Source organism: Lepus europaeus, chromosome 19 (genome assembly GCF_033115175.1).
Source record: "Lepus europaeus isolate LE1 chromosome 19, mLepTim1.pri, whole genome shotgun sequence".
NCBI lineage: Eukaryota > Metazoa > Chordata > Mammalia > Lagomorpha > Leporidae > Lepus > Lepus europaeus.
The window spans coordinates 17,164,190-17,187,306 of NC_084845.1; the positions used below are offsets into that span (position 1 = coordinate 17,164,190).

The following is a 23,117-nucleotide window of genomic DNA, read 5'->3' on the forward strand; positions in this document are numbered from 1 at the left end:
CCGGCACCCTGACCGGGACAAGAACCCGGTGTGCCGGTGCCGCAGGTGGAGGATTAGCCTAGTGAGCCATGGCGCTGGCCTGAAATAAACTTTTAATACCAGTTTTCACTCTGTCACTCTGAAGTGCCTGTGTGTCTCCCGCCTCCTTCAACTGCTTCTTGGTGTTGTTTCCCCCTGGGGCTGCCCTCCAGGGCTCCTTCCCTGTGAGAGCTGGAGAGGGCAGCCAGCAGGGGTCCTGTCTCAAGGACTCAGCTGATGGATGAGTCAGGGTCCTTCTGGCCGCTAGCTGGTATTTTGGTCTGTCTCTCACTCTCCCTCTCTCTCTCAAGAGATTTATTTATTTATTTATTTGAAAGGCAGAGTTATAGAAGGCAGAGAGGGAGAGATCTACTGGTTTACTCCCCAAATGGCTGCAGTGGTCAGAGCTGGGCTGATCTGACACCAGGAACCAGGAGCTTCCCCCGGGTCTCCTGTACACGTGCAGGGGCCCAAGGACTTGGGCCATCTTTCACTGCTTTCCCAGGCCATAGCAGAAAGCTGGATTGGAAGTGGAGCAGCTGGGACTCAAACTGGTGCCCATATGGGATGCCGGTGCTGCAGGCAGTGGCTTTACGCGCTACGCCACAGCGCTGGCCCCATTTTTGGTCTTGGATCTGGGGAAGATGCAGCACTGTTGAGACTGGTCTCTGGGAGGGGAAGGAGAACTGGGCTGGATATGGCGAAATAGAGGCATCTTCAGTGTGAAGGGCGGCCTTGGTGATGGTAGGGAGTGACAGCCCCTGGCAGGGCAGCCGCTCTGCAGGACTGCCGGCCCCCGGTCTGCCAGGCGCTCCGACCGTGGAAGACTGGCTGCGCATCCAGATCAGGACGTTTTCTGGTATTTCCATTTCCAGAACACACTCAGAATTTCAAAGGCCTTGCCGGCCGCCCGTGTGCGCTACCTGCAGTTTCCGGAGACCGCCTGGGAGCATGGGTTGTTTTCCAGAGCTTCCTTGCTCACAGGGGGATGCCCGGCCCTCGGCAGCCTTGTGGGTTTTCTCAACCACAACCACGCTGGCCAGGACGCAAGTGTGCCTCTGTCTTTGGATCTGCACCCTGTGAAGAGTGGCCCTGGTTGAGGGGGCGTGGCCAGACTCTGATGGTCCCCAGGGGTGGAGCCACAACCCCAGGCCCAGGCCTCTGATGCTTCCTGCTGGCGCCCCCCTAGCCTGACCTGCCTGATGGGCCCAGCTGCCTGGGAAGTCGATGCTGCCCATGGCCTGGAGCAATACAGGGCATTTCACAGCCCTGGTTTGTGGGAGCGGATGGCCAGGCTCTGTGGAAGCACTGTGATAGCACCATGCAGTGTGGGGGTGGGGTAGGGTGGGGGTTGGGGAGGACTGCGTTTGTGCCAGCGACACACAGCACGTCATGTTCCCTTAGTTTTGAGGCACAGGACCGGGGTGTGCTGAGAGCACAGTGTGTTGGGTCTTCATGGGAAGGGCGGACAGAGCTGCCAGGCCAGGCGGGGTTCTGCCGCCTCAGAAGTGATGGGGCCCACTCAGGCCATTGTGATCCATCAAAGACGTTGCCCTGCCAGGACTCGCAGCCGCAATCGGCCTGTGTATCAGGCGGCACGGCGAGGGCCGCCTGCCCCTCCGTTATTCCTAAGCAGCACGTCGGAGAGTCGTTGCGGGGAGAAAACCATCAGCTCGCACATTTGTTATCCTGCTCCTTTCTCCCAAGGACAATAGCAGATACAATCCCCAAGCGCCTTCTCACTCTCTGATTCTGCAGCCGTAATTGACGAGCCGTTCCGTGCTGATGAATGCAGACCTTCGCATCTGTGAAACAACACACCCAGGGCCCCCACCGCCGGCTCTGTTCCTCTTTTTTTTTTTTTTTTTTTTTGACAGGCAGCGTGGACAGTGTGAGAGAGAGACAGAGAGAAAGGTCTTCCTTTTGCCATTGGTTCACCCTCCAATGGCTGCCGTGGCCAGCGCACTGCGCTGATCCGAAGGCAGGAGCCAGGTGCTTCTCCTGGTCTCCCATGGGGTGCAGGGCCCAAGCACTTGGGCCATCCTCCACTGCACTCCCTGGCCACAGCAGAGAGCTGGCCTGGAAGAGGGGTAACCGGGACAGAATCCGGCGCCCCGATCGGGACTAGAACCCGGTGTGCTGGCGCCGCAAGGTGGAGGATTAGCCTGTTGAGCCACGGCGCCAGCCGGCTCTGTTCCTCTTAACGAGCCGCCCCCTCCTACAGGAAGGGCTGAGGGAGAGGTGGGGACTCAGCTAAGCCTTTCCTGGGTGCAGCGCTCAGCCTGTGGGACTCGGCTCTGGACCCCCATCCCCGCGGCAGCCACTGAGCGCTCGCCGTTGCACAGATTGACCTGCTGTGTGGCTTTTGACGTGGCAGTCCGGGTCAGATTTGACCAGTGTGTGTGTGTGTGTGTGTGTGTATAACATTTTTTTAAAAAGATTTATTTATTTATTTGAAAGGCAGGGAGAGAGAGGTGTCTTCCATCACTGGTTCATTCCCCAAGTGACCACACTAGCCAGAGTTGGCAGATCTGTAGGTAGGAGCCAGGAGCTTCTTCTGGGACTCCCACGTGGGTTCAGGGGCCCAAGGACTTGGGCCATCTTCTACTGCTTTCCCAGGCCATCAGCAGGGAACTGGATTGGAAGTGGAGCAGCTGGGACTCGAACTGGTGCTCATATGGGATGCTGGCACTGCAGGCAGTGGTTTTACCAACTACAGCACAGCACCAGCCCTGGAAACAACATTTAAGAAATTTAATTTTAAGGAAATCAGTACTTTAAGCAGTTTGTGGAAACATGGAATTAAAAGATAGGTTTATTTTGATGCCCCCGATTTTGGAAATCCATATGGAGTTTTTTCATAGTACACATTTCTATAAATCTATGAATTTATGTATTTGAGAGGCATAGAGAGTGAGAGACTGGATGCTCCCATCCACGGGTTCACTTCCCATATGCCTGCGATGGCCAGGATCGGGTCCAGCCGAGGCTGGGAGCTCAGAACCCAACCCAGGTCTCCTCCATGGGTGGCTGAAACGCAGCTGCTGGAGCCCTCACCGCTGCCTCCCCGGGTCCGCGTTAGTAGAAAGCTGGAGTCAGGAGCTGGAGCTGGGAACCAAGCGCAAGCACTCTCATACGGGACACAGGCATCTTAACCAGCAGGCCCAGCACACGCCCCTCCCGGAACTTGTTGAAAGCTTCTCGTAGAGCCTGATGTCCCAGGATGTTCCTCACAGCATCGTCAACAGTAAGCAGTCATTAGAATGAAGTGGCCAGTACAGGAACGCCTGAACACGTTCTCCTGTGCCGGTTAAGAGAGAGGATCGTGCAGCCAGAGGTTCAAGTCCGGGCTTTTACCATATTTTCAGTGTGAACCTGGCGGAGTCCGCTGACCCCTAACCCTTCCCGTTCTGTGAGCATGGGTATTCAGCGCAGCATCGTCACGGGCGGATCAGGGGACAATGTGTGTAAGGTGACCGGCACAGGCCGGGATCAGAGATTCGGTGGACGGTTTCTGTCCCCAGTGGTAGTGGCTGCTCAGATTTGTGTTTGAAGAATATTTAATGACAGGAAACAAGTGAAGCATGTAATTCCTATGATCCAAATGTCATTACAGATTTCCGTTTTTATGTGCAGAGATAAAAAGTCTCTGGAGATGGGACTGCAGGTGCATTTTATTTTTATGGTTTTCAGTTTATTCCAGCTTTTCTCTTGAAGTGTCTCTGTATTTTTTTTTATTTTAAAAAAAGGTTTATATGCAAACATCAAAACTTATCAAAATGTTCACTTCAAACATGTGCAGTGCAGAGCGTGTCAGTGGTAGCTCAGTCAAGCTGTTAAGACCACACCACATCTTTTCTCACTCTGCTCCTGTGGTGTCGAGGAGAGAGAGAGAGAGAGTTTAGGGTGGGGGCATGGGGAGGAGACTGTTCCCTGCCCTGGGGGTGGGGGTGTGTGTGGTCTTCGACACTGGGGTCTGCAGGAGCTGATGGATGGGGGTGGGCAGAGGAAGAAATTGCTCCCAGCAGGGTGGTCGGCTCGAAGGTGTCAAGGCTAATGCGGTGCTTTGCGGGAGGATTGATGAGTGCCGGTGTGGCAGGGCAGAGGGAGGGAGTGAACCTGCCCGGGGGCCCGGGCCTTTCCATTCTGAGTACAAATGGACAGAGTGGCTAAGATGGGGGAGCCGGGGTTGGGGCCTGGGGGCATGACGCTCGGGCAGGGAGGGCTGCGTCAGCTGTCCTAAGAGGCTGGGGGTCCCCGTCTATCAGGAAGGGTTTGGCAGGGCCACAGAGGTGCTGGCTGTTGGAGCCCGGGATCTGCCCGGTGATCTGGAGGCAGGCTGAATGGCGGGAGGCGTGCCGGGTTAAGTGTGACTCCCTCTCCTCTGTAAGCCTCAGCTCTCTCATCTGTAGTAAATGGAACAGGCCATTCCGAGGACCCGCTGGGCAGGTGGGCACCATTGCTGTGGGTGACAGAGGGCGGGCATGGCCTTCAGAGTTCACGGCTACTCTCAAGCGGGTTTTCCTATGTGCCCTTTCAGATCGCCAGCGTGCTGACATCACGGAACCCCTCCGTCCTCCTCACTTTGGTAAGTGGCTGCGGGTTGGGGGCTGGGCAGGGTTGGCACGGGGGTGGGAGGAGGCTTGGGGAAACTGCCTACCCCTGCCCAGGCTGCAGCTGAACTGGAAGCGAGAGGAATGGTCAGCAGTGATGAGCGGCCACTCCTCTTGCTGCGTCCAGGGCCGGGTCCTCGTGTGACGAGGTCACAGCAGAGAAGACCCCACATCCACTCCAGGGGTTAAAGCTCGGCTTGGAAGATGGGTTTGCATCAGGCTGAGCTCATGGGATTTGTGGATGCAGGTAGAATGCCGGTTTGCTCCCGCCCCCTTGTCTCCTGTGTGGTGCTAGAATTTGAAAGACACACCCCTGTTGTGTGCCTGTGTGTAGCTGGGCTGTTCGGGCTGCAGGGCGGCTTCCTGGTGCTGTGGCGGGCTCGGGGCCGGGCTCATCTCCATGAAGCAGCATGCCTGTTGCCCTTCTTTGACCTTGAGAGTTTCGTGTGCGGAGTGTATCCACTCTCCTGCTTCCTCCCAAAGCAATCCTTCTCTCCTCTGTCGATTGATTTCACAGAAATAGTTCTTGTGTGTGTTTTCCCGAGCGCTGCTTCCCACTCTGCAGTGCTATGGCTGTGGTAGGTGCTGCGGTCAGAGATGGACCCGTGAGCTCTGTTTGAGTGTGCATTAGATGCTGATCTGCAGTTCTAGAGACAGAAGTGCTGATTTACCATGCCTTGCCTCCCTGGGGTGTTGGTCTCCATTCCTGTCTGAGTTCCGCTTGGACCCTCCGCACAGGAAAAGGGTGGGGGCTGGAGGGCAGCTGTCAGCAATCCTGCCCACACCAGCTCCACCCCAGTTCTAGGAAGGGCTGGCTTTGACCTCAGTCGTCCCTTGGCACCTGCAAGTGGTTAGTTCCAGGGACCCCTATGGACGCCACTGTCCTTGGATGCTCAGGTCCTCTCTGTAAAGTGGCGTTGTACCTGCCTGTAACCTATGCACAGCCTCCTGTGTACTTGAAATCACCTGCAGGTTACTTAGGATGCCCAATGCCACGTAAATGCTACGTAGAAGGTTGTCACACTGTATTGCTTTGAGAATAGTGGCCAGGAACAAAGGGACATGGTCAGCACATATACAATTTTTGTCCTGAATGCTTTCCATCTGCAGTTGGTTGAATCAAGGAGCCCGCAGTATGGGGGCACTGTTAGTCCAGGGTGTACATGTGACGGAGAGCACTGGCCGGAGCAGAGCTGTGGTGGCAGCGGCCCACTTCCTGTCCAGCCCCCACCAGTGCCTGAAGGACTTGGCTGGTGTCAGCAACGTGTCTCCAGACGAGGCCTTGTGCACCTGAGACACTGTGGGGTTTGGTGTCCCCATTTCCTTTCCCTTTCAAGCTGTAGCAGGCTTGTCCCTGTCCTTGTCCTTGTGATCGTCTTAGGATCACCTGGCTGGGAACGGTGGGAGGGACAGGTGTGCCAGGCTAGCATGGGGGCTGCTTGTTCTTACCCATCCTGAGCCTGGTTGCAAGAGACAGGCCCTCCTGTGCAGGCTGAGGGACACCCCCATCCCCGCCGTGGCTCCTGAGTGACATATCTGTTCTAACGTCCCCCTCTCTCCCCAGCGCGGTGTCAACACGGACAGCGGCAGCGTGTGCAGGGAGGCCTCCTTCGAGGGCATCAGCAAGTGAGTCCTGGGGCCCCTGGGGACAGTCTTCCTCTGTCGTGTAGCAGCTCGCGTCTCTCCACGGGATGCGAAATATGCAGACAGGAGGATTCTGTTGGAGAGTGAGAGGACGTGTTTAGAAAAATAATTTTTTTCTTTTTTTTTTTTTCTCCAAGATTTATTTATTTATTTGAAAGGCAGAGGGAGGGAGAGACACAGAGAGAGAAAATGGTCTTCCATTCTCTGGTTCACTCCCCAAATGGTTACAACAGCCAGGACTGAGCCAGGCTGAAGCCAGGAGCTCTGAAGTCCATCGGGATCTCCCATGGGATGGCAGGGGCCCAAGCACTTGGACCATCTTCCACTGCCTTCCCAGGCACATTAGCAGGGAGCTGGGTTGGAAGTGCAGCAGCCAGGGTTGGAACCAGCACTCCCCAAAGGGGTGCCAACATCACAAGCAGCAGCTTAACCTGCCACGCCACAGTGCAGCAGAAGATCCCTCAAGGGGAGACCCCTGCCCCCCCAGTGTGGATGGGGTGGGGGCAGGGGACGGCCTGGACCCCAGCCCCTCCCCTGCCACGCCTTCTCCACAACTGCGGCGTCCTCTGGTGTCCTTTGCTGTGCGGGGCAGTGACGGAGGAGGAAGTGCTTGATGATTATGTATGAGCTGAGCCAGGGGACTCTGCGCGTGTGATGCGGGGGTGATTAGGGAGGATTACGAGCTCATCAATATGCATCACCCCGCCCCCCAGCAGGGAGAGCCATGGGGCAGGCGGGCCACTGTCAGCTTGCCGTCTTTTCATTGCACAGATCCCCGTGTCCCCTTGGGAGATCCCCCAAGCAATCAGCCCAGCTCGTTGAAATGCTGGCCGTGGAGCCACCATCTCTCCCCAGGTCCTGGGAGGGATGTGGGCCCAGCGACTGCTGCCTGGGCCAGGCCTCCCCGTGTGACCCAGCCCTGCAGCTGCCGGCGCTCACCCATTCTGACCACCGCCACAGGACGTCTCTGCGGCCTCTGCTTGGGTCTCTGCCTTGTGGCCCGCTTGCTGACCTGCTCTGTGACCTTGGCAGTTCACTTGCCTTCTGAGTGCACACATCAGACCCTACTTGGACCTGTTGTGGGGACAAGGAGGCCGTGCTCACCCAGAGCCTGGGTGCTGCATAGACCAGTACCCGGAAGCCAACCCCAATCAAGTTCCGTTGGCATGCTGGACTCAGTCTCCCCGTCTGTGCAGTGGGCCAGGTATACTAGAGGATTGCTGATGCCTGGCTTTCAGCGAGCTGTGGGGCTTCTCAGCTATGGGGTCTCTGCTCGTCCCCTCCAGGGGTGTCTGCTACAGGGAATGCCGAGCTGCCCCCAGGTCTGGGCCCTGTGGGTGGCATGGTGGGTGTGGTTCTGGATGAGTGCTCAATGGCCCTGAAGCAGGGCTGCTGGCTGCCCTATCAGGGTTCCCCAGAGAGGCAGACGGGGACCCCGTCACTATAGTGGTGGTGGCAAGGAGCAGAGGCCTGGTCCTGCCCCCCTGGAGGACTTCCTGCCATGATCTGGCCTCTGCTCCAGCAAGCAGGTCCCAGCCCCTTGCTCCGCTGAGTCCCTGTGACCCCTGCCAAGAGCCCATAGGAAGGAGCCCGCTGTGCATCCCCCACCCCCACCCACTCGGCTCTGGAGACTTTACAGAGAGCCAGAGGCCTGCATGCTGTGGCAGCATCTCTCCAGGAGCTTCCCAACCTACAACCCATTGCAGATAGGCCTTGATGAGGGGCGCTCACCAGGCCCCTCACCTCGGGAGCTGGGCTGAGGACTGCCCTCCACGTCCAGTGCTGAGTGGCCCTGTTGCTGGCCGAGGCCTCTGCCTTGGCTGATGTGCTACGGATGAGAGCTTTGCCTCTGTCTATCTATTGTGGGGTCCCCCGCCCAGCTTGTGCTGCCTCCCCTCCTCGGCCCCCGGTGGGCTTTCACCTCCGGTGTCCCCCCTCGAGGCCCCGTCCCCTTCCTATCCTCGCACTGTGCCCCCTTTCCACCTTCAGGGGACCCTCCTCCTGCCTGCTGCTGCCCCGACCTGGGCCCGGTCTCTGCCTCCTGCTGCCCCCAGCTGCTCCTTGCGGAAGGTCATGTCTGTGTTCCTGGGATCCAGGTGCAGCTCCAATCTTTGCCTCCCACCCACCCACCCGGGCTGCCAGCACCTCTGCCCTCCACCTGCTGGCTCCCAGCCAGGCGGGGAGAGGCCTTGTCCTCGAGGGCCACTGCGGCTCGGTGACTGCGCTCGCCCTCCTGCTGAGTGCGTCCCTGGCTGTTGGCTGGGGACAATAATAGCCTGTTTTCTAAGCAAGATGAATCTTGCTGTCGTCCTACTTTCCAGTACTCGACTGTTCTGTCCCCGGGTGCCTCTCGCTGCCCTGATGAAGCTCCTCACTCCCGGAGCTGTTATTTTGGACCCTTTAAAAGGTCTCTGAGATCCCGCCCGTCTTGGATCTTTGACTGACCTCCCACTTCAACAGAAGTTCATGTTTGGCCGCTGGGTTAGCTCTGGGTGGGGGGGCGTCCCAGCCCTGCTTAATCCCTTGGCCTTTGGGGAGGAGGGGCTTGTGGTAGAACAGTGGCCTCACCTGCCACCCATCCCGGACTTTCTGGGCCCCGTTCCAGCTGGCCATTTGGCCTGTGACCTTCTCTCTAAACGTCATTCCTTGGGTTGTCTCGCTCAAGGGCCATCTCGTGTGGGCTCAGCCTTGGCCTCTGACCTCCCTCGGCCTCCCCAGATCAGGGCCAGACCACCTTCTGCCTACAGCAGAGAGTGCCTGAGTCTTGCAGCTGTGGGGCTGCAGGATAGGGACAAAGGGAAGTGGGGGTGCAGAGACGGGCTGGTGTAGACACATAGGTGGCCTGGGACCACTGGACTCACCAAGGAGTGAGGCTTAGTGTGGTTGTGTTGGGGAAAAGGCAGCAGGCAGGGGCAGTCCGTGGAAGCCTTGTGCTGAGCATGGGCCCTGGCTCAGGGTATGACTCCACATATGGACTGATTGGCATGTGCAAGCCCCGGGAAGAGGATGGGAGGAGGAAGTCTCACTGCAGGCTTTGGTGGGAGGGTGGGTTACAAGGTGGGGAGCAGGTGCTCATTGTCAGGCCCTGAGGAGCACAGGTCAGGGTGCTGGGCGGGAGCCCGGGGCAGCTGAGGTGGGCAGGGGAGCCCTGCAGGGAGAGGGCAGGCTCCGAGGCTGCCTAGAGCACTTGGCTCCTGCAGGCTGGGAGCAAAGTCAGATGGGGTCGGTCTTTTTGCATCTGCAAAAGTAGATTGTAGGACACATTCTCCCCGGACAGGATGATTAACTGTGGATAGGAAGAGCTGGCCACAGGCGGCCACGTGGCCTGACCGGAGGCCCCCTTTCTGTCAAGGATGCACTGCTGAATGGGGTGCCCTCCTGGCATGGGCCAGGCAGCATCTGTGCCTGGGAGCCCTGGACGGGGACAGTGAGCCGCGGAGGACTCTTTCGTGCCGTTGTCTGCAGGAAAAAGAAGGTCGATATTTTACATCAGCCAGCTATTCAGGAAAAGCATATTTCTTATCTTTTGGCATTGACTTAAATTGCCTTGCATAGTTGAAGACAATTGGTTACAAATTAATTCCATTTAAATAAGCAGTTAAATATGAAATGCTGAATCTGGGGGTTGTTAATGCAGGAATATTAATATTCAAAGATGGGAATTTTAAAGCCCAAGAAGTAGAGGGACATTATTAAAACTTGACAGTTACAGCGAAATGACAATTTGTGGTTTGGGGACCATGGCTTTCTGGTTACTGTTAGCTTACATATCGAGTTAGTATTTAGGATTGACTTTGTAGTTGGCCCCTGGAAATCTCCATGAGGGGAGGGATCCTGAAGAGCTGACCCAGCCCCCTTGCTGGGGCCAGAGCTGGGGGTTGGGTACTGCCTCTGTTGGGTACTGCCTTCCACAGGGGAAGGCAGAGGCCGGGGGGCAGGGGGTTGGGACCACACTGCTCACTCTTTTTTAAATTGATTTGAAAGGCAGAGCATGGTAGGGGGGATTGGTTCACTCCCCAAATGACTAACAGCCAGGTCTGTGCCAGGCCAATGCAAGCACTTGGGCCTAAGTCCAAGCACTTAGGCCGTCCTCCACTGCTTTCCCAAGTACATTAGCAGGGAGCTGGACTGGAAGCAGAACAGCCAGGACCTGAACCAGCACTCCAGAATGGAATGCCAGCATCACAAATGGTGGCTTAGCCCACTGTGCCGCAACACCGGCCCTACAGTGCTCACTCTTTCTTTGCCTGCCTCTCATTTAGAGTCCACCAGGAAATTGTTCTCTGCTTCCAGCATAGCCTCCTACCCTCACAGGCCCTGGTGGGATTTTGTTCTTATTTTTACACAATTAATACATGTTTGTTATAGAATACACCAGCCAACGTAGAAGCCACAACACCCAAATTTCACGTACCCAAATCACCCACATTTCACAATACCCAGAATCGAACCTCTCCACTGTCTTGGAGCCTTCTGTGTGTCTCTGTGTGTCTGAGTGTGTTCTTGATCTGAATGTGTGTTTGCATTGGTCTGCACGTGCCCGTGTCTCTCTGTGTGTGGATCTTTGAGTATGTCTGAATCTATGCCTCTCTGAATGTGTGTGGGCCTGTGCGTGTACACCTGCATGTGTGTGCCTGTGTGGGGTGCGTGTACGGGAGCCCCCTCTTAGCCTCGTGTGTGCCTGTGTGGGGTGCGTGTACGGGAGCCCCCTCTTAGCCTCGTGTGTGTGCCTGTGTGGGGTGCGTATACGGAAGCCCCCTCTTAGCCTCGTGTGTGTGCCTGTGTGGGGTGCGTGTACGGAAGCCCCCTCTTAGCCTCGTGTGTGTGCCTGTGTGGGGTGCGTGTACGGAAGCCCCCTCTTAGCCTTGGTTTCACTGCCTGCAGGTTGCAGTTACCCACGGTCAGTGCTACAATTTGCATGGATGTGGTTCCTGAACTCTTGCAGAAAATGAAATCCCAAAGTCATACACTGAAGGCGTGAAGAGTGGAAACTTAATGCAGTTATGGTGTCAGGAAGGTGGAGCTGGAAGGAGGTCCTGAGGCCACTGGGGGTGGGTGCACAGAATGTCTCTGTGTGGGGTTGGCTATGAAAGCCAGGTCGGGCTCTGCATGCTGGCTTGCCCATCCCTCTGCACACACACTCCACCATTGCCTTGCTCTGCTCTCATCTGACCAGTGAACCAACCAATGGAGGCTTGCCTGATCTTGGACTGTGAACCTCCAAAATTGTGAACCAAAATAACCTTTCTTCCTGAATAGCTTCCTTTAGGTAGTTTTTATAGTACTGAAAAGCCATGGTCTGAAAACGTCAATGGAAAATTCCAGAAATAAACAATGCGTACATTTTCAATTTGCAGGCCATTCTAGTGTTATGAAATCTGTGGTCCCACTCCTCCCTGCCCAGGGTATGAATCAGCCCTTTGTCCAGCACGACTGCCTGCCAGTCACTTAGCCATCTCAACTGCTGTGGTGGCATGGTTTTTGGGTGCCAATGATCCTTAGTCTGCGTACTGACCCTAAGAGCAGCGAAGCACCAGGGTATACATCATGGAAGGCCAGGTTGATTCTGTGGCAGTGCTGCAGGGCACAGAGGAAAAGACTCGAGTGGGGCTGCTGGGCCTGTGGGTCCACCTGTGTGTTTCTCAGTGTCTGTGCTGAGTCACTTCCCTGTTTGTTCTCGCATTGTCTAAGGCGAAGCTCTGCTGGTGTGTCTGTCGAGTAGATAGGCCGTTGCTCATCGTAAGGTCGCGGTGACATTTGGCAAAATGGGAGGCTGCATCTCTGTTGTCGTCTTGATTTATGTTGTCTGCTGCTCTCTGCTTCACCTTAGACCACACTGCTGCGTGGAGTCTCCTGGGTGTTTTACAAGCAGGGCTTTGATTTCTGTCGCATCGTGTTTGACATTGAATCAAGTAGTCCTGTTGGTGTAGTTAGGAAGCCTGAAAGTCTCAGAGACCTGGAATCTTCTGTGTTCTTGTCCTTGCCCTCGTTCAGCCAGCTTAGCCAGGCGCACAGCTGCTGGCATCACGTGATGGCACTAGACAGGTGTTTTCAGATGCCAGGAATGAGGCAGCCATGGAGAGTCCCTGTGTTTGTGTGCTGTGTCCTGATCTGACGTGGATGAGGGCGGGAATGCAGGGGATGGAAGGCCTACCAAGGCCTCTCTGCTGAGGCCTCCACTTTGCTGGGCCATGTCTTTCCTTCCCTACTTGAGCTCTGGGTCACATGTAGCTCTCTCATACCAGGGATGTACCCCAACCCAAGCTTTTTGTCTTCTGGGGTCACCTTTTCAAGTATGTCATTGTATCTAAGAACAGCTGTTGGCTTTGTGGATTTTTCTTTTCTTTTTTTTTTAAGATTTATTTATTTATTTGAAAGGCAGAGTTACAGAGAGGCAGAGAGAGAGAGAGAGAGAGAGAGAGAGAGAGAGAGAGAGGTCTTCCATCTGCTGGTTCACTCCCCAGATGGCCACAACGGCCAGAGCTGTGCCAATCTGAAGCCAGGAGCCAGGAGCTTCCTCCAGGTCTCTCATGTGGGTGCAGGGGCCCAAGGACTTGGGCCATCTTCTGCTTTCCCAGGCCCTAGCAGAGATCTGGATCAGAAGTGGAGCAGCTGGGACTTGAACCAGCGCCCATATGGGATGCCGGCACTGCAGGCAGTGGCTTTACCTGCTGCACCACAGCGCCGGCCTCGTGGATTTTTCTTGATGTTTGCTTTTTATTTCATTGATTTCTGCCCTTTTACTTTTCCTCCTAATTCCAGTAGGTTTTATTTATTCTTCCTCCAGCTTCTTGAGGAAGAAGAAAGTGGCATTCTTGGGATGGCAGCTGGACTGTTGATTTCCGTGTTCTTTTCTGCTAGATCGTGTTTAGAGCTATACATTTTCCTCTAATCTCTGCTTTGACTACATTCTGTAGGTGATAATGTTTCTTATTCTAAGTTCATTGTGATTTTTATCTTCGGACAGTGGGTCTGAACAGAAGGCTGTTACTTAGTTTCGAAACAGTGTGTGATTTTGTAGCTTCCTGTTACTGATTGCTAGTTTACTTCTGTTGCGATCAGTGAACAGTCTCTGAATCTGAACACACTGGAATGTGTTGAAACATAAGCAAATGCTCACTACGTTGCCTGTTTCCTATACAGTTGAGGAGGGTGTACACTCTGCATACGTTGGTTGTCACGTTCTGTCTGTCATTTGAGTCAGAGTGGTTACTTGTATTGTTCATATCTTCCACATCTTTCCTCATTTCTGTTTGCTTGTCCTTAGCACTGCAAGAGAGAGGTATGTGCAAATCTCAGACACTGCTTGTGATTATCTGTTTCTCTCTGTTCTGTCAATTTTTAGAAATCAGCTTTATTTGACATAAAATTTATATACAGCGAAATTTCTTGTATGTATAGTTCAGTACTTTTTAACAATTGTTTTATTGGGATGTACTGCACACACCTTACACGTCACCCATTTAAAACGTGCAGTTAATTGAGTAGTTTCTGTGTATTTACAGAGTGGTGCAGCTGTCACTGCCATCAGTTCTAGGAGACTGGTACCCATTTACACTAGGTCTGCATTCCCCTGAGCCCTGCAACTAGTAATCCAGCTGCTCTCTCTGGATTTGTGTGCTCTGACAGTTTATGTAAGTGGAGTCATTCAATAGGTGCTCTTTTGTCTGGCTTCTTTTACTTAGCATGTTTCTTTCTTTCTTTCTTTTTTAAAGATTATTTTATTTATTTGAAAGGCAGAGGGAAAAAGAGAGAGAGGGAGGGAGGGAGGGAGAGAGAGAAAGAGAGCGAGCGAGCAAGCGATCTTCTGTCCGTTGGTTCACTCCCCAAATGGTTGCAGCAGCCAGGGCTGAGTCAGGCTGAAGCCATGGGCCTTGAACTCCATCTGGGTCTCCCCCATGGGTACAGGGACCCAAGCACTTGAGCCATTTTCTGCTGCTTTGCCAGGCGCATTAGCAGGGAGCTGGATTGGAAGTGGAGCATCCAGGACTCTTAACTGGAGCTCATATGGGCTGCCGATGTCTCAGGTTAACCCACTGCACCACTGTGCTGGCCCCTACCATGGTGGGTTTTTGTTTTTTAAAGATTTTATTTACTTACTTGAGAGGTAGAGTTACAGTCAGAGAGAGAGAGAGACAGAGAGAAAGGTCTTCCATCCAGTATTTTACTCCCCAAATGGCTGCAATGGGCAGAGCTGGGCTGACTCAAAGCCAGGAGCCAGGAGCTTCTTCCTGGTCTCTCACATGGGTGCAGGGGCCCAAGGTCTTGGGCCATCTACTGCTTTCCTAGGCCATAGCAGAGACCTGGATTGGAAGAGGAGCAGCTGGGACACAAAAATGCCCATATGGGATGCCAGCACCCTAGGCAGAGGGTTAGTCTACTACTGTGCCACAGCACTGACCCCACATGTTTTCTTTTTAAGATGTATTTATTTATTTGAAAGTAGGGTGACAGAGAGAGGAAGAGACAGAGAGAGAGATCTTCCATCTGTTGATTCACTCCTGAAATGGCTGTAACAGCTGGGGCTGGACCAGGCCAAAGCCAGAAGCCAAGAACTCTATCTGGGTCTCTCCCATGGGTGTCAAGAATCTAAGTGCTTGGGCCATCATCTGCTGCCCTCCCAGTCACATTACTAGGAAGCTGGACTGGAAGCAGAGAAGCTGGGACTTGAAATGGGACACTGGCATCCCCATTAATGGCTTAACCTGCTGGGTCTCAATGCCCACCCCCTTAGCATGTTTTTAGAGTTCATCCATGTTATAGCATGAATCAGTGCTTGGCTCATTTTTTTATGGCTGAAATATTTTCTTTTTTTTTTGACAGGCAGAGTGGACAGTGAGAGAGAGAGACAGAGAGAAAGGTCTTCCTTTTTGCCGTTGGTTCACCCTCCAATGGCCGCCGCAGTAGGCGCGCTGCGGCTGGCGCACCGCGCTGATCCAATGGAAGGAGCCAGGTGCTTATCCTGGTCTCCCATGGGGTGCAGGGCCCAAGCACTTGGGCCATCCTCCACTGCACTCCCTGGCCACAGCAGAGAGCTGGCCTGGAAGAGGGGCAACCGGGACAGGATCGGTGCCCTGACCGGGACTAGAACCTGGTGTGCCGGCGCCGCAAGGCGGAGGATTAGCCTATTGAGCCGCGGCGCCGGCCCTGAAATATTCTTTTCTATGGCTATATACCTCATTTTAGTGGGCCCTTCATCAGTTGATTTACATTTGAGTTGCTTCCTCCTTTTGGCTGTTACAAATGTTGCTGCTACAAACATTAATGTAGATGTCTTTGTGTGAACAGTTGCTTTCAGTTCTCTTGGGTACATACCTAGGAGTGGAATCCCTGGGTCATGTGGTAACTCTTTAACCTTTTTGAAGAACTGCTAAACTATTCTCAAAACAGTTGCATCTGTACACATTACCTGCAGGTCTAATTCCTCTATATCATCCCCAATACTTGTTATTATCTGCCTGTTTTATTACAACTATCCAAGTGGCTGTGAAGTAATTTCTCATTGTGGTTTTTCTGCTGAAGTCTGATGTTGAGCATCTTTCCCTGTGCTGTTTGGCTAGTGATTATCTTCTTTGGAGAAGTTTCTAGCCAGATCATTTGCCCATTTCCTAATTGGGTTATAGCCTTTTTATTCTTCAGTTATTAGAGTTACGTATTTCAGGTACTATATTTCCATGACTTGCAAAAATTTTCTCCATGTGTGAGTTGCCTTTTTACCTTCTTGATACTGTTGCTGATAAAGAAAAGTCTTTATTTTATTTATTTTTTTTTTACTTGAAAGGCAGAGTTACAGAGAGAGAGGGAAAGAGAGAGACTTTCCATCTGCTGGTTCACTCCCCAAATGGCCTGAGCTGGGCCAGGCTGCAGCCAGGAGCCAGGAGCTTCTTCCAGGTCTCCCACATGGGTGCAGAGGCCCAAGCATCTAGGCCGTTCCCTGCTGCTTTCCCAGGTGCATTAGCGGGGAGCTGGATCAAAGTGGAGCAGCTGGGACTCGAACCGGTGCCCATATGGGATGCAGGCACTGAAGGCAGAGGCCTGACCTTCTATACCACACCACCAGCCTGAATCTTTAATTTTGATGAAATCTGGTTTACATATTTTTCTTTCATTGCTTGTGCTTTAGGTGTCGTAGCTAAGAAATCATTGCCTAATCCAAGGCCATAAATATTTATTTTAAAATTTTTATTTATTTGAAAGACAAAGATTTATTGATTTATTTGAAAGAGAGAGCTATCTTCCTTCTACTGGTTCACTCCCCAGATGCCTGCAACAGCCAGGGTTGGGCCAGGCTGAAATCAGGAGCCAGAAACTCAATCCTGGGTCTCTCACATGGGCGGTAGGAACTCAAGTACTTGAGCCATCACCTGCTGCCTCCCAGGAGGCTCATTTACAGGAAGCCGAATCAGAAGCAGAGCTGAGACCTGAGCCCATGCGCTGTCTTTGTGTTTTCTTGTGTGATTGCCTTTACTAGCGCCCCTTCCCTTCAGGGGGTGCAGATTGGTTCGCAGAGCCCTTCCTCTCAGTCTGAAGGAGTCCCTGTAGCATTCCTGAGTGTAGGGGTGCTAACAGTGAATTCTCTCAGATTCTACTTATCCACAGCGTTTTAGTTCTCTTCTCTTTCATTTCTGAAGCATGGCTATACTTCATGTAGAATTCGTGGTCGACTTTATTTCTTACTTTCAGTCTGACTGTGTCCTCCCATTGCATGCTGGTCTCCATTTCTGATGAGAAGTCAGCTGTTAATCTTACCGAGGCTCCTTGGCATGTGATGAGTTGTCTTTCTTTTTCTGCTTTTCAAGAGACTCTGTCTCCTGCTTGGAGTTGATTGATCTTTATGTATACGTAGATTAATGATTTTCATCAAATTGGCAACGTTCTGCCCCTTTCTCTCTCTCCTGTCTCTTTGGTACTCCTATTATACATACATTGGTATACCTGACAGAGGGACTGATGCTGCAGCCCAGCAGTTTGCTGTCCAGCTGGCTGCACCTGTGCTGCTGGCTTCCCCTGGCCAGACACGTAGTCATGCAGGTGTCTCGACAGGTGTGGCATCCTGGTGTACTTGGTTTTGTTATGTTACCTCCTTTCTCCCCTTGTTGCGGCCAGAGGACCTTGCCTGCTACACAGCCGGCTTCTGTACCTGGGCTGCCGGGTCTCCTGTGGGAGGCGAGCAGCACCTTCTGCATGTCAGGGAGTTGGGGGTGAATGCTTGGGGCCCTCCCGTGGTTCTGCTGTGTATGTTTGAGTGAGGTGTTTCTTACCAAGGTGGGATCAGCCGGCGAACTGATGTCTTATTCTCTATCTACAGGTTCAATGTCAACAACACCATTCTTCACCCAGAGATCGTTGAGTGGTGAGTATAGCTTGTGGCCACCCGGGCTGTTCATGGTGCTCAGCTCATGGCGGGGAGGGACTCCCTACTATTCCCGCCCAGCGCATCCTAGCATGCCCCAGGAGAACCATCCACAAGACTTTTCCCCTCAGCCTCTTCTCTTTTGTTTGATTTTTGTTGTTGGTTGGTTTTTTTCCCCCAAAGAGCATGAGTTACTCAAATATCAGTTGAAGTTCTCTTGCGATTTTCTTGAATCTTTTTAATCAGATAGAAGGTGGATAATGGCAAGGGTAAAAGTAAACATCCCACCTGGTCCCCTGGCCAGAAAAGCGGTCTTGCGGGTGTCCCGACAGGTGTGGCATCCTGCTGTACTTGCTTTTGTTGTTGTTGTTGTTGTTGTTGTTACCTCCCTTTTTCCCTTGTTGAGCCGGCTTCTGCTCGGTAGCCACAGGGTCAGCCTAACAGGCTGGCTGTGGCCTCTGTGTGCCCTGGATGTGGCTTCCAGCTGCGATGTGGTGCCGGTTTTCTTCCCAAGCCATCAAGTTGCTCCTTGTTTTCCAGCTGTACTTCCTGTGGATGTAGAAGAGAGGCAAGGCCCCTTGCCACCGCACTGGGAGATGTGCAGACTTCTCCCGCCTGACCCTAAATCCACCTGGTCGGGTGTCCCCATCTGGCTGGGCAGATGGCAACTCCCCCAGTCTCAGAGCTTAGGAACACTGTGACCAAAGGATGAGCAGGAATTGATCAAAGGCAGGGGTGGGGAAAAGGCAAAGGGTCGTCCAGTCTGAGAAACCACCCCTCCCTGGAGACAAGGAAAAGGTGGCCTTGCCGGGCCGCTGCGGAGCCAGGGACGCGGAGTCTGAGTGCGGTCAGGGGCGGGCGTGGCTTGGCCAGCCCAGTGTTTGCCCTGAGAGAACTGGGTCTCCCTTTAGCAGGAAACCCTTGAAAGGTGTAAGCAAGAGAAAGGTAAAGATCAAGTTTGCATTTTCAAAACTCATTCTGGCCTCAGACTGGAGACTCAGCTGTAGGGCGAGTGTGGGAGCGGGTTGCTGTTTGGGAGACTGCGGCGGGGTCCAGGTGGCCGAGGCAGGGGCTGCGGTGTGACGGGTTTGAGAGGTAAAGCTGCAGTCAGGAGAGAAGCCGGGAGGAACCGTCTGGGTTTTTGTCCTGAGCTGCTGGGTGTTGGGGAGATGACTGGGAGGGGCAGACGACCTGGCGGATCCGGGGCTTGTTGGGGTGGGGGGTGTGTGTGGAATTTGAGGCAGGTGCCTGTGGGCAAGAGGACTGGGCCAGAGGTGGAGATCTGAAGATTGTCAACCCAGCCCTGGCCCAGCACCCAGCCCTGTTTTGACTTCACATTCATGACTGCCTCTTCTTGTTTTGCTAAAGCAAACGCTGGCCCCTACTGCACCCCCTCTCCCCCAGTCAGCAGGACAGAAAATCCCAGATGTGCAGAATGGCCCGCGTGCACCCGGGCTGCCTCACACGTGACTTCCCGTCAGGGCCTCTTGTGGTCTGGGTGTTTTGGAGACCCCGGCTGAGTTGTGAGCCCCGGCCTCTCCTGAGAGGGAAGCCATTAGATCGTCACTTTGGGAAAGTGCACTTGAATCCCAGTGACATTTCCGAGGTGCCAAGGCAGGTTCTGTGTTCATCAGGACACCTGCCGGCTTTATTAAAGCGAGCAGAGAAAGGACTTATCTGGCATTTGATGGCAGTAGGACTACTGTGGAAATGTCACCTCGTCCTCACTGCCTCCGCAGTGTGTTTTAATAGCCTGAGATTCCAGCGGAGGATCGGTGGCAGTCATGACTGGCGCCCTCCCCAGGTGGTGGAAGGAGGTGCCCAGGGTAGATCTGTGGTGGCAGGTCCCTCCTGTACAGGGTGGGTGGGCTTTTTCAGGACGTTAAATTCCAGCCCAGGGTTGGGTGTTTGGGCCCTGAGCACTTTCACCGCCCTCTCTCCCCGGGGCCTCATGGAGGGAAGTTGCTGCTGGGAGTAGCGGACACCAGGTGTGAGGCCCGTGGGGATTCTGGCCGCAGCCCGGCTCCCCTCGGAAGTCACTGAGCTTTCCTGAGCCTCAGCTGCTTCCTCCTGACGATGGAGATGGAGACGCAGATACGTCCGCTCCGGTGTGGACGGGAAGGCGTGCCCAGCCTCTGCGCAGTAGTTTCGGGTGTGGTTTGAATTTGCTCCCTGAGGGTTCCTGTGTTGGAGGCTCGGTCCTCTGTGGTGGTGCTGGGAGGTACTGGGTCCGGTGGGAAGTCATTAGTCATGGGGACACTGTCCTTGGAAGGAATTGGTGGAGTTCTCGTGGGATCCTGCTTAGTTCTCGCGAGAGCGTTGTTAGGAACCAGCCTGGCGCTGGCTTCCTGTGCTCCAGGTGACGTCTCGCTCTTGCACACGGGCTCCCACTGTTGTGAGACCCTGTGCTGGAAGGCCCTCTTCAGGGCCACACTCTGCCCTTGGAGCTCCAAATTGGGTCACTAAGTGACCCTACATTGGCCAGCTTTGGGTATCTGTCACCGCAGTGGGAAGCAGACCGATGGGCTCGGTTTCCTTCTGCAGAATGGGCAGACAGCTCAAGGGTGCGATGAGGGCGGAGTTGAGTGCCAACCCAGCCTAGTGGTACTGCCGGCTGCCTGCTGCTGAGCCCTTGACACGTGTCCCCTTGTTTAAGGAGGTGCTTCGTTTGTGTTCTGTTAGCTAGGTGCTGTAGTTAGCCCCATGCTACAGACAAGGAGACTGAGGCACAGGGAGCTTACGACCTGGGCAGTGCCCTTGAAGGAGGCACCCTGGAGCTCGGAGTCCCCAGCCTGGGTGTCGCGCTGAGGCCGGGGTGGGGAGCAAGGGGTGTGCAGCTTCCTCGGCACACGCACACCCAGCTCCCGGCTGGCGGCTCGGCGGAGGACGTGTGCTTCCGACCAGGAGGCAGCGAGCAGACTCCGCCGGCGCGGGCAGCTTTGCTTTCTGATTTTTGTTTGGGCGTCATTCATTTCCTTTGTGTGACTGTTTTATTGTTTTCCATTCTCTCAAGCAGCGCCTTTTTGATTTCCTGTAAATTCCTCTATAATCATGCTCTTCCCCGCAAACACGAGATCATAACCGATCGTTTCTTCTCTTGCGCCGGGTATCGCCGTGTGAATGTGAAGCTCAAAAGTTGAAACTTAATAAGAGCAGGCGTCTGACTTCCATCATTTAGGCTGCGGCTCTACTTTCCTGTTTGGCAGATGATTAAATTGATCCGAAGGTAGAGTAGGGAATAAAAGGCGATGCTTTCATACCGTCTAATAGCTCGGTGCCTTGGGTTCCGGCTAAGTACCTCTGGAAGCATCACGGAAGAGCAAGTGTGTCGGCAACTGCACGCGCCTCTCTGGGTTTTAAGTGAGACTGTGTCAAACTGAGCCATCCGCCGGTTATAGAACTGTTAATTACGCATGCATTAACCAGGCCGCGGGTAACGTGTCTATTTCTGCTCCCCTGCCTTCTGTGTGCACAGGAGACAGGAAGCATGGATGGCTTAGGGGCAGAAGCGGGGAGCCTGGGTCCTGGGCAGCACGGCCCAAACTGGAGCAGGCGTGTGCATGGCGATCGGGGTTCTCCGTGTGTCCGTGCAGAGTGTTCTGGTGGGGTTGCCACCTCTCTGTCTCCTAAGGAGTTGGCATTTCACCTGGTGTTCACGAGAAAGCCACGTGGGCAGCGGGAACTTGAGTTCCTCTGCACCAGAGGGCAGGAGCTGGGATGCGGGCTCATCAGATGCAGAGGGAAGGGCCCGGCCAGGCCCTGGTGTGGGCGTGGAGGTGGACACTCAGCTCTCGGCTGGCCTAAGCTGTCGGTTTGCCTCGTGGCTCTGGGCCTTTGAGAGGACTTGGTGATGGAACCTCCTGCGCGTGTGTGATCCTAACCTGCACGTTGCTTCTGTCTTTCTTGTCGTTCTGGGATTTTATCACTGGGTCCCGGGGTCCCTGTGATATTGAACTCCCCACTCCTGGGCCCAGCCGTCTCCCAGTGGGGGAGGATCCTCGGCCCCTCCTGTGAGTTGTGTTCTGTGCAATGGCGCTTTAGGGTGTAGACGCTGACTTTGGAAACCCTTCATTCTGCCCGGCTGTTGTGTTAATCAACAGAGCGTTCAGACTTCAGCTAATTGATATCTTCATCCTGGGTTTAATGTCCAGAGGCAGTTTTGTGACCCATGAATATTTAAGTGGAAAACAACAAGATTGCACTCATAACTCTGTGCCCAGCTAGCTTTTGTCGTTTGCAGCCAGTGGCAGGGGACTCTGGCCTGAGTGGGGTGGAAGCCTAGGCTGCCTCAACCTCCCCACACTCGTGTTGCCGCCTTTCTGTCGGAGTAGCCACCCCTGGTGTGGCGATGCTCACGGGTCCGGCCCCGAGCCTGGGGTCTCTGCGTGAGGCCGGGCTGTGCCCATGTTCTCCTGGCTCACGGCAGGTGCATCCTTATTCTGGCCAAAGAGCTGAGTTGCCTTCTGCCCCCTCCGGTCCAGTCCTGAGCCACCGCCCCTGTTGCTTCCTGGAGGAGGCGGCTTTGTCCTCTTGTGGCACTGTCCGGCCTGTCCAGCAGTCTCCCCACACAGCCTCTAGCTGAGCGTGAGCCTCCCTCACTGCAGGGGCCCAGCGTCCACAGAAGCCGGAGGAGAGACGGCCTCGTCTGATTGGGTGTGGCGAGTTCCTCCCGAGACGGGGAGAAGCCGTGCAGGGTGCTGGAAAGTCTTGTTTTCTGCGGTGATCTCAGGAGCAGAGACTGGTGCTTGTGTCTTGGAGATACCAGGCCAGGCGAGGGCGCGTCCTTCTCCACCTGCTGCCCAGGCAAGACTTCAGGCCCAGAGCATCTGATGGATTGTTGGCTAAATGGATGCTCAGCAGACGTCTACTTAAGCTTGGATTCAACTGGGCCAGGGTAAAGCCCAGCCAGCCACTGCCTTGGTGGGGTAATTTGCCCTGGTTCTCTCTCTCTCTTTTTTTTAATATGACTTAAAAAAAAAAAAAAATCCATCCTGGGTTAATCAGCTAGAAGCCCAGTTCATCACCTTCCCCAAAGTAAAATCAGAAAAGGGGTAGGTCCCTGGGCCTCCATGGGTGAAAATGATGATTGGAAATGTCATCAGAGGGAATGTGGCTGGGGTCCAGGGCTCCTCTCTCCCTGGGCCTGTGACAGCCTCTTCTCGCTCATCTCAGGGAGCGTGCTCAGGCTGCTGGGAGTCAGCAGAGCAGGGTGCCTGTGAGTGGGGGCCCCTGGGGGCCCGAGTGCTGGGCTGCCTCTTCCACTGTGGGAGCAGCACTGCTCTGTTCTGTGGAGGCCTGGGAAGGCCACTCCCCCACCTCGCCAGCACCACAGGCTGAGCAGCATCCCTTGCCGACCTGGTAGCTGGGCCGGGCTGGGCGGGAGGAGTCTGCTTTTGCTGCTGAAATGTGGCTATTGGCGGTGCTGTTGGACATGAGATGTCTTCCAGCTCTGTGGCAATGCCCAGGGTGTATTGGCTTGCCAGACGCAG

General features: G+C 54.3%; 1 protein-coding gene across 1 annotated transcript in view; it reads left to right on the forward strand.

The window, feature by feature from the left end:
• The window catches only part of PEPD (peptidase D), a 113,820-nt gene that overhangs the window by 20,224 nt on the left and 70,479 nt on the right, over nt 1-23,117 (forward strand). Inside the window, exons 5-7 of the mRNA XM_062176102.1 lie at nt 4,559-4,606; nt 6,196-6,257; nt 17,584-17,628. Of these exons, the coding sequence (XP_062032086.1) occupies nt 4,559-4,606; nt 6,196-6,257; nt 17,584-17,628 (155 nt within the window). The remainder of the gene's footprint in view (nt 1-4,558; nt 4,607-6,195; nt 6,258-17,583; nt 17,629-23,117) is intronic.